This window comes from Lontra canadensis, unplaced genomic scaffold (genome assembly GCF_010015895.1).
Source record: "Lontra canadensis isolate GAN:19392208 unplaced genomic scaffold, GSC_riverotter_1.0 scaffold150, whole genome shotgun sequence".
In the NCBI taxonomy this organism is placed as follows: Eukaryota; Metazoa; Chordata; class Mammalia; order Carnivora; family Mustelidae; genus Lontra; species Lontra canadensis.
The window spans coordinates 1016334-1030836 of record NW_022631144.1 but is presented as its reverse complement, the minus strand read 5'-3'; the positions used below and the strand labels follow the sequence as shown (position 1 = coordinate 1030836).

Genomic DNA, 14503 nt, shown 5'->3' with positions numbered 1-14503 from the left:
ATATAGTATAAGAGAATGAGGCGACTGAATCAAGGTATGGGAAGATCTCAAAATATATAGTTCAAAGAAAAATGCAATTTGGAAAAAAATCAATAATTGTCTGTTTAGAGGCACAGAGGCTGGAGTGGGTGGATGCCTGAGTTAACCGCAAACCTCTTCCATAACAGACTCTGCTACTTCTACTGGCATCTCCTTCCCTACTGGTTACAAAATCACAAATATGTGGCCAGTTTGTTCAGGCTCAGAGCAGAATAAGTTATTGAGCCCCCACCATTAAATCCAATGGCATGACAGCCAAAGGTCTGACCTCAGCTTAAAAATATCACTGAAGGAAAATGTATTAAATAGTGTGCCAGACTGGAAATGCCAAAGATATCCAATGGGGGGAGGGGCGGATTATAAATTTGAAAAGGGAAAAGCTTCAGGGAAGAGGCAGAATTTCTAGTGGATCTTAAAGGAATGTTGTAAAAACCAAACAAATGGGGTAAGTCGCAACCACTAAATGTTTTTCCATTTGATTAATATACTGTGGTCTCTAGATGTATAAGTGGCCAACTTATTTTTACATGTGACCTTAGTGACCTACATCAAAATCTAAAAACCACCCTGAAATTCATGAAGACAATACAATACTCTAAATAATGACCATCAAGTTTTATGGCCACAACATCATGAAGAAAATTGTAGACTTTAGTTCCTAGAGGAATAGTCTATATGACTGAATTTCATGTACATTTAAGTTACTCCGTTGTTTAAATGTTCCAAAATAATAAAATCAAACTAAAATAACCCTCATGATATACTCTTCAGTGTCAATCAATGTCTTGGAGGAATTAACAGATAGAAAAAAAGTAAATGTATAACTTAGCTCAAATACGCATATGTAGAAGTTTAACTTACTTAAGCAGTATTACTATTCAGTAATTCATTACAGTACCTCAAGGAATTCTTAGAACTTGTCCAAGAATTTTTTTAAAAAGCTCCAAAGTGACAAAAAGCTTAGCACCTCACTAACTAATGATCTATAAAATTGCATAAATGATCTTTTGAGTCACTGATTGTTGACTCATAAGTAAAGCTGCATTACTCAGTAACTTCTTCTAAGTTAACCAAAAAGTCAGAGAAATTATACAGGGTTTATAAAATCTCTAACATTTTATGATTTAATATACCCAGGTATGAAGTTACTATCACTCACTATAAGGCATAAATGAAAATTTCTCACAGAATTCTCCCTAATACCACGAAGCTCTCCTATAACACAGAGAAAGAATTTTCTAAGACCTTTTTCAGCTTCCAGTGTTGGCCCCCCACAAGCCTCTTTTTCACAAAGTAATCAGAGTGAAATTTTAAAAACATCAAACAGACCTTATTATTCCCTGGTTTCAAACTTCTCCAGTTTTCCCAGTACACTTTGAAATAAATCCATCTCAGAGCACAAGAAGCCCTACCTACCTTTCAACTTTATCTTACATGATTCTTCTCCCTCCTTGTGCTCTATCCAACTTGCCCTTCTGTCTGTTCTTAGACTTTGACAAATCTACTTCAGGGACTTTGCACTACTAGTCATTTTCTCTGCCTAAAAATGTTCTTCCCACAGCTGGATAGATAGAGGAATTCAAATACTACTTCCTTAGACAGGACACTGGCCATCCTAATGAAAGCAGCACCCATTCACTCCTAGTTTGGTCACTTCCTATCACATCCTCTCATTTTATTTTAAAATCTTCACATCTTCACGTCTCTCCTCAACATGCTCATATTTTCCTCTACTTTTGTGAATATATGGAGTATATTCCTAATAGCTGTTTTAAGTTTTTGGCTAATTCTATCATCTGAGCCATCGTTGGGTCTACTTCTGTTGATTGATTTTTCTCCTTATTATGAGTAAAATTTTCATCCTTCTTGGCATGCCTGGGAAAACTTGACTGGATGTCAGAGACACTGAATTTTGTTTTCATTTAAATCATTTGAAAGCTTTTGAGTTTCGTTCTCTGATGTAATTAATTTACTTGGGAAAAGCATGATCTTTGTAAGCTTTGCTAGGTGTTGCCAGGGCAGCCTTTATTCCAGAGCTAATCTGGTTCCACTACTGAGGCACTCCCCTACCTAGGATACTTCCTGGTGCCTTGGGTTTTACGGGGTTTCTGCTCTGGCTGTTGGAAACAGGAGCCATTCTTAGCCTTGTATTAGTCAGAGGACTATTCTCAGCTTCCTCCTTTCTCATAGTTTTTCTATGTCTGTTCAAGATGGATCAACAGGGACTTGATTTGGCCTTCCTTCTCAAGCAACTAAAAAACTGAAGAGAATCTATGAGATAATAATTTTCAGATACTAGATAGCAGGCAGCAAAGGGCAGTAAGTCCTGAAGGGGTAAACAGATACGGGGAATCCTATACGTTCCCCAGATTCCTGCTTGGAGTTTCAGGCTAAGTGTGAGAAGGAAGAGTCCAGGCACAGGCCAGTCATCTTCCTAAGATGAGGAGATGGAGTAGTGTGGCTTGGAGAGAACTGACAGGCAGAAGTACTGGAGGGAAGAAAGCTAGAGAGAGATCTGCAGAGGCTCTCATTTATTTCCCTCTCAGGTCTCACCACCAAGTGACATTACTCTTATTATTTCTGAATTTAATAAGCCTTTTTCTCCCATTATATTGAGTCCTTACCTGAGTCTCATTCCCCACCTAGAATGATGTCTGGTAGACGGGAGGCATGAAATAAATATTTACTAAATAAATAAGGGGACAGGAATTTTTGTTTTCCCTGTTTACTGTTCCATTTCCAGTGCTTACAACAGTCCCTATCACATAGCAGGGGCTCGATTAATATTTGTTGAAGGAATGAAAGAATAAAGAAAATAAAATGGTGCCTAAAAAACAGAAGGTATGTTCTAAATCCCTGGAGCTTGGTAATCAGAGGACAGCATTTCATCAACTAGAGGAGATTTATGTCCATGTGTAGTCAAAAAAAAAAAAAAACAAAAACCCAGCATAAAATCCTGGCTGTCAATTTTCAATTAACATGACCATATCTGAGAGGCAGTTCACCAGGCATATCAACAAATCAAATGAAACAAATTTGAGCCCAATTAAAACTGTGCCCATTTATCATTAACTGAGAATCAACAGCAAAAATCTTTGAGTCTAGATCTTCACCTCAAGTCCCACTAAGAAGCCTTTAGTCCATAAAGACCTTAAGTTTCCCTAAGCTTTCCAAATACTTATGCCCACAAATTTGTTTCAACAGAACATAAATATATTGTCTTTAATACAATTCAGAAAATGTTTACTGAGCACCATCTTGTGAAGCTTCTGGCAGTTAGCTGGCTGCCAGGTCTTGCTACTTATCTTTACTCAAAACATCGCATTTACAGTAGGCAAGCTTTTACTTGCAAAAGATCTCGGCGCAGCTCTTATCTCAAAGTAACAAGGGTGATGCTAACTGTATTCTGTTCATTCTCCAAGAATTCTGGATAAAGTTGGAAGATGTCTTATACCTCTAGGCTCTTGAAATTAAAATGTGAAATACCAGATCAGCTATCCCTGTATATAGAACTAACTATACTATATATACTGTATATAGAACTAACTAGCTATATTCCTGTATATAGAACTCACAAACTATTATTTAAAATCTCTTTAAAATATACAAGGGATATACAGCTGACCCTTGAATAATGCAGGGGTCAGGGGCATTGAACCCCTGCATAGTCGTAAGTTTTGACCCCCCAGAATCTTAAATTAATAGCTTGCTGTTGACTTGAAGCCTTACCGATACCATAAACAGGCAATTAACATACACTTTGTATGTTATTGTATATTATATACTGTACTCTTACTTTAAAATAAGGTCAGGTAGAGTAAAAGTTATTAAGAAAATCATTAGGGGGGCACCTGGGTGGCTCAGTAGGTCAAAGCCTCTGCCCTTGGCTCAGGTCATGATCCCAGGGTCCTGGGATCGAGCCCCGCATCGGGCTCTCTGCTAAGCAGGGAGCCTGCTTCCCTTCTTCGCTCTCTGCCTGCCTCTGCCTACTTGTGATCTCTGCCTGTCAAATAAATAAATAAATAAATAAATAAATAAAATCTTTAAAAAAATTTTTTTATTATTTTTTAAAGATTTTATTTACTTATTTATTTGACAGACAGAGATCACAAGCAGAGAGGGAGGCAGAGAGAATGAGTGGAGGAAGCAGGCTTCCTGCTGAGCACAGAGCCTGATGCGGGGCTCGATCCCAGGACCCTGAGATCATGACCCGAGCCGAAGGTAGAGGCTTAACCCACTGAGCCACCCCGGCGCCCCATAAGTAAAATCTTTTTTAAAAAAAAAAAAGAAAGAAAGAAAATCATTAGGAAGAAAAAGTACATTTATGGTGCTGCACTATGTTTATCAGAAAAAAAATTCCATTTTTAAGTGGACTCACACGGTTTAAACCCATGTTGTTCAAGGGTCACCTATAATTTGCATCCTCCAACTACTCATAAATATTTAAAACAGTGAAGACTATGAGATATTCAGGTCCCAACCAATTTCCCAAGTAAAATGCAGACTCTTACTAGCCCAAGAAAAAAGCAACTACAGTGAATTTGTCTCACCTTTTCTCGTTGGTCAAGGATGTGTGATGCCGTCGCTGTCATGCACAGCAGTATCTGCAAAATCTTCGGTAAGTATGCACTGATCAGATGACTGATGTTCTTTAATACTGTTTCAAGGCTATTTAAGATACCATGCTGACGACCTAAAGGAAGAACTTTAGACAAATCCAAATCTTCTGATGCTTGAATGACTGCAGAATGACACTCTCCTAATGAAACAAAGATATCACGTAAAACGAAGTATTACTTACTTTCTAATTATAGCTTCCTTTTTTCAAGTGGAAATGTTAGTTACTCTCTAATTACAGCTTCCTTTTTTCAATTCCCTCAACGATAAAGTATTTTCTACAGTTCCAATGATTTATACATGATAATATACTTTCCTAATGTATTTTCCTCTGATTCTCTTACCAAATTCAGTGAACTAGGCCTGGGAGGTTTTAGTATTATCACACTACAGATGAGGAAACTGAGAATAAAGGAGAAACTTGTGCCAGAACTAAATCTCCATTCTCATCCTATTTAGACTAGTCCCCAAAACCTGAAATAGCATTAGTCTTTTGTTCCACCTAGCAACTCCCATGCATTTTTCTCACTCTCAGCTTTCACTGTCTATGTTGACTTGAGCAGTTTCAGAGAAAATGTACTGCCTGCTACATTAGGAGTTTCTTGAATGCTAAAGATCAAATGTTTTCTCTTGACACCACTAGTGAATAAATAAAACAACAGTCCTTTATAAACTGGCGCCAAACTGATTTCGTAATTTACTTAAAAGACTTGAATTGTTTTTGCTTGAACTTTACTTCAAACCACTGGTATGAAATCATGAGCTTGTTAATTCATACACCTAAATGGTCTATCCAAAAACAGTATTATATATAGCTCTACCCTCTTACAATGGAAGCTATTTCATTGAACAAATGCCTTTGTTTTCATCAAAGCCAGCTTCCTTCACAGGGCAATATTACACTAAACGAAAACATTTTAACAGATGAATCCATTATCATAAAAAAAATAAAAAATTTCATACAACATTTTACTGTACAAATAAATACCTGTGTTTGCCTAAAGCAAAGCGATTATGGGGCAAGAGGAGAGATTCTATAGTCAGAAAGATCTTCCATTTTCTAGCTGAATGGTCATAAGCAAAATAATAAACTCTCTAAGCCTCAGTTTCCTCATTGGTAAAATGGGAACAGTCAAGTAATGATACCTCGGGTGGTTGTTTTAGGATTAACTGAGTTGTATGTAAAAGGGCCCATCATAATGTTGGGCATGGAGTAAGCACTCAATAAATGTTAGCTATTATTATTAACTACTAACATTGCATACCAGAGAGCATTTTGTCTCATTGGATATACTTATACTATTCACTTAATTTACATGGTGAGGTTGAGAGAATAAATAATTACTTTTCTATTTTCAAAAGTATCCAGGGCACAGGAGGTATTCAACAAGTCATATTCAACAGATGAATGACTCAGTGAATGAATAAATACTAAGACAATTAAAATTAATTTCTCAGCATGCCCTAAGTTTCTAAGGAGAAACCTATTCATTCTATCTGGGTAAGTACTATTTTTCAAATGGCCAAAATGCACAACAACAAAATGCACACTTCTTTTCTTTCTTTCCTTCTTCTTCTTCTTTTTTTTTTTTTTTTATTTTTTTTTTTTTGAAAAGGGGAAAGGGTTAAGGGGGGGGGGGGGGGGGGGTGCAGGCTCCCTGCTGAGCAGAGAGCCCGATGCGGGGGCTCGATCCCAGGACCCTGGGATCATGATCTGAGCCGAAGGCAGAGGCTTTAACCCACTGAGCCACCCAGGTGCCCCACTTCTTTCTTTCTTATTTTATTTTTTAAAAATAATCTCTACACTCAATGTGGGCCTCGAACTTAACAACCTCAAGCTCAAGAATCATATGCTCCACAGACTGAGCCAGTCAGGCATGCCCCAAAATACACATTTTCTCATCAGGGGCTTACTAACCCCTGGATGATGATAACCCCCAGGATAAACTGTGAGCTCCACCTAATTCAATCAAAATTTAAAATAACTAACTCCACTTCAGCCAAAAGGCCACCAATGAGATTGGGAGGAACAATCCCATTAGAAAGATGTCTAAGAGCATGGGAAACCTAGCTAGAGACAATCTTAAGTCTACAGCAGAAAATACACATTCAAAGTAGCAGAAACTTGAGAACTACCATTCTTGAAGTGCTTCACAGGTTCAAACAGCAGGTCTAAGAATATCTCAATCTCCTCCGGTTGGGTCCCAGCAAGGAACCTCAGGACAATGGACATGCGGGTGCCTGAAGCGGCTTTCCCCTGAGTTTTACTGCCAGTCTTATTCTTCATTCGGCCATACAAAATTCTAAAAAGTCAAAAGAACATTATTTTGTTTGCACATTAATCCTAAAACACAATACTAGTCATTCTGTTTTCCTAAGAGGCTAGAATAGCAGCAATAAAATGGACTTAAAAGGTTATTATAAAACAAGTAAGGATGAAAACAGAAATTAGATATTTAACATAGAAAAATCAGAAAAACGGGGTGCCTGGGTGGCTCGGTGAGTTAAAGCCTCTACCTTCGGCTCAGGTCATGATCCCAGGGTCCTGGAATCTAGCCCTGCACCAGGCTCTCTGCTCAGCAGGCAGCCTGCTTCCCCCCCATCCCTCTCTCTGCCTGCCTCTCTGCCTACTTGTGATCTCTGTCTGTCAAGTAAATTAATAAAATCTTAAAAAAAAAAAAAAAAGAAAAATCAGAAAAACAACAGCAACAACAAAAAACCCCCGAAACAATAACAACAACAACAATAACAACAACAACAAGGCTGAGGGCAGCCGGAAGAAAGAAATAATAAAGATTAAAAGCCGAAAGGTGGTTCTTTGTAGGAGGAAAAAAGCAGTAAAATAGGCAAGCCAAATGAAAATGAAAATACATGGAGTAAAAGGAAATAAGTGAATATAATGTTAACTAAAATAAGGAAACTGGAAAGACTTATATGTGTAATCTTCTAGAAAAGAAAAGAAAACAAAACAAATAAGCAAAAGGAACTTAAGAAGAAAACCTGAATAGAACTAATCATAAGTAAACATGGAACCCATATAGTTTTTCAAATGAATTAAATTTTCAAGGAAAACATTCTCATGCTATAAAGTTTCATAGCTAAGAGGAAGAAGGAACAGTCCTTTCTCTTTTATGAAGGTGGTATAATTGTGATGCTGAGATGGGTTGAAGAACAAAAATAAAAGTATAAAATTATATACTGATTTTGCTTACAAATGTAAAACCCATTTCTTTAAATACAGTATGCAGTGCTGCATTAAAACAATATTAAAGCCAAATAAAGATTTATCCCAAGAAGGCAGGAATCACTAGTAAAGCCTATTGGACTCATATAGATCAATGGCTCACAGAAAAAGTTAATATAATCATTTAAATACATGCTTAATAGGCATTCTAATAAAATTCAACTATCCATTCCTGATAAAATACCACCTAGTGATAGGACTTACTTACTTTCTTAGAATGACAAATGTTAATTTATAATAAATGTTACTACTTCAAAATTGAAACACAGTGGTTTTTAAACTTTTCAATATTAGGACCCCTTTATGCTTTTAAACATTTTTGAGGTCTCCAAAGAGGTTTTGTGTACGTAAGTTTTATCTATCGATATTTATCTTGGTAGAAATTAAAATGAGTTAACATAAAAATTTTAATGAAAAATAATTTTATTTTCCAAATCTCTCCCCACCAAAAACAGTGAGTCTAAAGGCATGTTTTACTTTCTTTTTTTCACATTTCTTTATCGTCCTGCTTATTAGAAAATAACTAGATTTTCCTGTTTCTGTAGTCAATCAACTGTAGCAAATTATAGTTGAAGAAAATCTAGCCTTAAATAGATATGCAGTTGGAGAAAGGAAAAAATATTTTGTAAGCCTTCAGGTAATTCTTTGAGATCATTGTGGATATCCCACTTTGATACTACACCAAACTTCAACAAGTGATTATTTCTTAAAGATTATTTATTTATTTATTTGACAGACAGAGATGACAAGGAGGCAGAGAGGCAGGCAGAGAGAAGTGGGGGGGGGAAGCAGGCTAACAACTAAGCAGAGAGCCCGATGCGGGACTCGATCCCAGGACCCTGGGATCATGACCTGAGCTGAAGGCAGAGGCTTTAACCCACTGAGCCACCCAGGCGCCCCAACAAGTGATTATTTCTTAAAGGCTGGTTGCAATGCAGAATCTGAAACCATATTAAGAAGCTTTGTGATCTGTTACGTTAAAATCCGTCTGTCTATCTTGCACTTTGAATGGATCTTTAGCCATGAATGATTCTGTAACCTGCATCAGTTATCTGGAAAACATGCCATTCCATGAGACAACTCGTATTCACAGAGGTGCTTTATTCACAGTTCCTACTTTGTCATATAAAACAATAAAAAGACAAGTACTTAGGGCTTAAGATTCACCAGGAACATTAAATGAAACTAGCTTTTTTTCTTTTCTTTTTTTTTTTAACTCCAGGTTGTGGTAATGAAGCCACTGTCCTGGTAAGTGCTAAGGCACCACCAGTTTTACACACTGTTTTTTTTTGTGTGTGTGTTGTCAGCACAAATATAGGCACCATGGAAAAAGGTAAATTCTTAGTAGTATTATGAAAAAAGCTCTAACCTCTTGGAACCCCTGAAAGCATCTCATTGACAGCCCCTGACAAGGAGCAGACCGAATTTTAAGAAGGGCTGCTCTAGAATCATTACTGTTAAATCCAGTAGCAAGACAGGGATAACTACAAACACTACCACCACTGTTAATTCTGCTATGCTGTGTAGATTACCTATGTAAATTAAAAGACAGAAAAAAGAGTTGTTGTTTTTTTTAAATCATAAAAGAATGCAAAATTAATTTGACTAACATTTTCTACAGGCCATGGGGTTTACCTTCTGGCAGGGGAGACAAGTGGTAAGTAGGAGGCTATGTCACACGATTGTGAGGAAAAATAAAGCAAGGTCAGGGACTAACAGGTGAATAGAGGAAGGTGCGATTTTACACGAGGAAGGCATCCTGACAATAGGACATTTGAGGAGACTGAGTGGAAAAGAAGAGCTAGTGGTCATGTGTTCCAAGCACAGGGAAGAGCAGGTCCACTGTCATGGAAGTGGGCGTTGAGGGGGGTGGCAGCGAACGCGTGGTGTGGCTGGACAGGCAGTCGGCAGCTAGGTCATACCAGGCTCTTGGAGGAGGAATAAGGACTTTCTACTTTATTCCCAGTAAAATGGAAACTCAAGGATTTTTTTTTTCTTCCCCCCCTTAAAAAAAAAAAAAAAAAAGATTTTATTTATTTGAGAGAGAGCAGAGGGAGTGGGAGGCAGAGGACAAGGGAGAAGCAGGGTGTCCAGGGAGCAGGGAGACCAACCTGGGACTCGATCCCAGCATCCTGAGATCAAGACCCAAGCCAAAGGAAGAGGCTTAACTGACCGAGCCACCCAGGCACCTCCTCAAAGGGTTTTTTGAAATAGGAACTAACACTTTGATGACTGTTACTATTACTTTTGCAACCAAGAAAATCCAATAAAAACAATTAAAACTAATAAGAAAGGCTTGGAATGTGGATGATTAAATAATCAACACCAAAAATCAATAGCTTTTAATATCTCATAGTTATATACCCAATGAATTATTTTTACTATTTCTCAATAATAAACCTTAGAGAAATAGAGGATTTAATTTTAACATTATTGTTGAAATGACTCCACGGCAAGATCTTTCTTTATGTTAGGAACAAAATATTTTAAAGTTAAGTCTCTATAACAATTTGATTTCCCCAAAAGGTTCAATTAAAAAAAATCAAAATAAAATAAAATAAAATAAAATAAAATAAGTTTTATAATAAAATTAAATAAACAAAATAAAATTTAAAAAATCATAATCCCTGCAAAAATCATAGCAGTATATTCACAATTGTTTTTGCGATCAACTTGTAAACAAATCAGTTTTAAACAGTGTAAATACCTCATCAGAATAGGAAACAGATCGGCTCGGTGTGCTGTTTTCACTACTGTATTGTCTTCAGAAATGCTAAAATGTACGATCTCTTCCTTAAAGCTTTTGTCTTCAAGCAATCTTTGTAAGTTTTCCCTTTAAAAATGGAATATAGCACAAATCATCACTTAATAATCAATGGTACTTTAAAAAATGCAATATAGTACAGTAAGATGCATAACTGAAATTGGAATATCTATGTTGATATGAAATGAAATAAGAATATCTATGTTGTGGTTGACACCTATAAAGGAAAATTTTCACAAAATGACAAGTTTTCAAATTTTAAAAGGTAAAAGTGATTATGAGGAATTAAGACTTAGTCAATAATTCAGCCGTTTAAAAGAGATTAATATAAAAGCTTTCTTCAGTTCTTACTGAGAGTGAATCATTATGATTCCCTAAGTAATCATTAAGATTTTGACATTACTAAAGCAACAAGAAATGATACAACCTTCTCAACACATACTTATCAATTAGTAGTCTCTTTACTACCTTACTATCTATGGAGAAGGATTTTTAATACACAAATACACTTTCAATTTTCATTTCTTTTTTTTTTCAATAGCATTTATTTTTTAATTTATTTTTATTTTTTATAAACATATATTTTTATCCCCAGGGGTACAGGTCTATGAATTGCCAGGTTTACACACTTCACAGCACTCACCATAGCACATACCCTCCCCAATGTCCATAACCCCACCCCCCCAAGCCCCCTCCCCCCATCAACCCTCAGTTTGTTTTGTGAGATTAAGAGTCACTTATGGTTTGTCTCCCTCCCAATCCCATCTTGTTTCATTTACTCTTCTCCTACCCCCTTGACCCCCCATGTTGCATCTCCTCTCCCTCATATCAGGGAGGTCATATGATAGTTGTCTTTCTCCGATTGGCTTATTTTGCTAAGCATGATACCCTCTAGTTCCATCCACGTCGTCGCAAATGGCAAGATTTCATTTCTTTTGATGGCTGTATAGTATTCCATTGTGTATATATACCACATCTTCTTTATCCATTCATCTGTTGATGGACATCTAGGTTCTTTCCATAGTTTGGCTATTGTAGACATTGCTGCTGTAAACATTCGGGTGCACGTGCCCCTTCAGATCACTACGTTTGAATCTTTAGGGTAAATACCCAGTAGTGCAATTGCTGGGTCATAGGGTAGTTCTATTTTCAACATTTTGAGGAACCTCCATGCTGTTTTCCAGAATGATTGCACCAGCTTGCATTCCCACCAACAGTGTAGGAGGGTTCCCCTTTCTCCGCATCCTCGCCAGCGTCTGTCATTTCCTGACTTGTTCATTTTAGCCATTCTGACTGGTGTGAGGTGATATCTCATTGTGGTTTTGATTTGTATTTCCCTGATGCCGAGTGATATGGAGCACTTTTTCATGTGTCTGTTGGCCATCTGGATGTCTTCTTTGCAGAAATGTCTGTTCATGTCCTCTGCCCATTTCTTGATTGGATTATTTGTTCTTTGGGTGTTGAGTTTGCTAAGTTCTTTATAGATTTTGGACACTAGCCCTTTATCTGATACGTCATTTGCAAATATCTTCTCCCATTCTGTCAGTTGTCTTTTGGTTTTGTTAACTGTTTCCTTTGCTGTACAAAAGCTTTTGATCTTGATAAAATCCCAATAGTTCATTTTTGCCCTTGCTTCCCTTGCCTTTGGCGATGTTCCTAGGAAGATGTTGCTGCGGCTGAGGTCGAAGAGGTTGCTGCCTGTGTTCTCCTCAAGGATTTTGATGGATTCCTTTCTCACATTGAGGTCCTTCATCCATTTTGAGTCTATTTTCGTGTGTGTTGTAAAGAAATGGTCCAATTTCATTTTTCTGCGTGTGGCTGTCCAATTTTCCCAACACCATTTATTGAAGAGGCTGTCTTTTTTCCGTTGGACATTCTTTCCTGCTTTGTCGAAGATTAGTTGACCATAGAATTGAGGGTCTATTTCTGGGCTCTCTATTCTGTTCCACTGATCTATGTGTCTGTTTTTGTGCCAGTACCATGCTGTCTTGATGATGACAGCTTTGTAATATAGCTTGAAGTCTGGAATTGTGATGCCGCCAACTTTGGCTTTCTTTTTCAATATTCCTTTGGCTATTCGAGGTCTTTTCTGGTTCCATATAAATTTTAGGATTATTTGTTCCATTTCTTTGAAAAAAATGGATGGTACTTTGATAGGAATTGCATTAAATGTGTAGATTGCTTTAGGTAGCATAGACATTTTCACAATATTTATTCTTCCCATCCAGGAGCATGGAACATTTTTCCTCAATTTTCATTTCTTACCTGAAAATAGCATTATGACTATAGTAGAAAAAGGAAATTTCTAGGCCTTCAGAAAATTATTTTAGAAAAGGCTCTCAAGGCAGAAAGATAAAAACCAGCCAAGGAAAGCGCATTTCTTTAGCTTCAAATAACTTACCTGTAAGGGAGGATATGTGGATGCTTATATGTCATTATACAATCCAGGGTTATTTTTTGCACCATTTGATCTTGATGTAGCAACAACTAAGAATGATATTTTATAAAATGAATTAATGAAGTCACATATACACACACCATGGGATAGTAACTTACTTGTGTTAATTTGCTAAACTAGGTTTCTTATCATCTAAATTTTTAGATGTGGGTTAAAGCTGATTGCTAACAAGAGCCTTACATCTTCCTGGAGGTATAGCATGAATAGACTACATGCTAAATGGAACTAAATGGAAACAAAACTCTGACCCCTGAATTCCACATGACAGACCCTCCGGTCTTTCAGTCTTTTGGTCAAGGCCAAATCCCTTCATAAATTTGAGTTTACAGTGGGGCTGGTCCCGTGATGAGGGAAAGCTCCCACAATGCGGTGAAAGCTATGACGGTCAGTAAGTTAAGAATTCTGCTTCTTACAGTTTTGAACTCCAGCTTTATAAACAAACTGTATCTGAATTATGGGCAGAACAAAGATAAATTCTGCTGAAATCATGTAAGTTCCTCCTAAAAAACATCCAAATGAAAAAAGGAAATTTTGTTTCCCCAGATGGGTTAGAATGACATCCAATGTTTACTCTGCTTCTGACATTAAATTTTTTCTGCAATCTTTTCTGTAACTGAAGATCTTGTTATTGTGACTGCAACAGATTCTTATTCCAACTATCAGCTTTCACTCAGTGTAATAGATCCTGAAATCCCAGCACTGCGTAAGGCTAACTTACCTAGAAGTGAAAAGTAGCTACCTTTTTCTGGCATAACCTCCACTGTTAATACAGCTGATCAATGTTTAGTCACCCAAAATTTCTTTAAAATTAACAATTACTAGTACAGTCTAAAACTGTTTCTCAGGACATAGAAAATAATTATTAATTTTTAAAACACTGTACTTAAAATGCATACACGGGCCCTACTCATCAACAATTATTAAAAAGCTAAAAATGATTTTCGTAAAGTAAATGACAGAAAAGTCAAAAAGAATGGCAGTGGCAAGAATTTATTTTGCTTACCTGAAGATACAGCTCATATAATTTGGATTCCAGGTATAAGGCTCGTGGATTTGAAAACTTAGAGAAAACTTGCAAATGAGCGATTAATTGCCTAAAAAAACAAAACCGAAAACCGTAGGTTAATACAGAATTAAAGAACAGAGACTTCCTTTTTTTCTTTTTTAGCGAGAGGGAGAGAGAGCCCATGCATGTGGGGTGGGGGTGGGGGCACAGGGAGAGGGAGAGAGAATCCCAAGCAGGCATAACACCCAGTGTGGAGCCCAATGCAGGGCTCCATCTCATGAGCCTTAGTTTATGACCTGAGCTGAAATGAAGAGTTGGATGCTCAACTGACTGCCACCCAGGTGCCCCCAGAGGTTTTCTTTCTTTTTTTTTTTT

At 37.1% G+C, this 14503-nt stretch overlaps 1 protein-coding gene across 1 annotated transcript in view; it reads right to left on the bottom strand.

Moving 5' to 3' along the window:
* Positions 1-14503, bottom strand: part of UTP20 (UTP20 small subunit processome component) — a 98412-nt gene that overhangs the window by 43889 nt on the left and 40020 nt on the right. Inside the window, exons 23-27 of the mRNA XM_032844307.1 lie at positions 14126-14216; positions 13066-13151; positions 10608-10733; positions 6793-6959; positions 4590-4798 (exon numbers count right to left, since the gene is read on the bottom strand). Coding sequence (XP_032700198.1) covers positions 4590-4798; positions 6793-6959; positions 10608-10733; positions 13066-13151; positions 14126-14216 — 679 coding nt within the window. The remainder of the gene's footprint in view (positions 1-4589; positions 4799-6792; positions 6960-10607; positions 10734-13065; positions 13152-14125; positions 14217-14503) is intronic.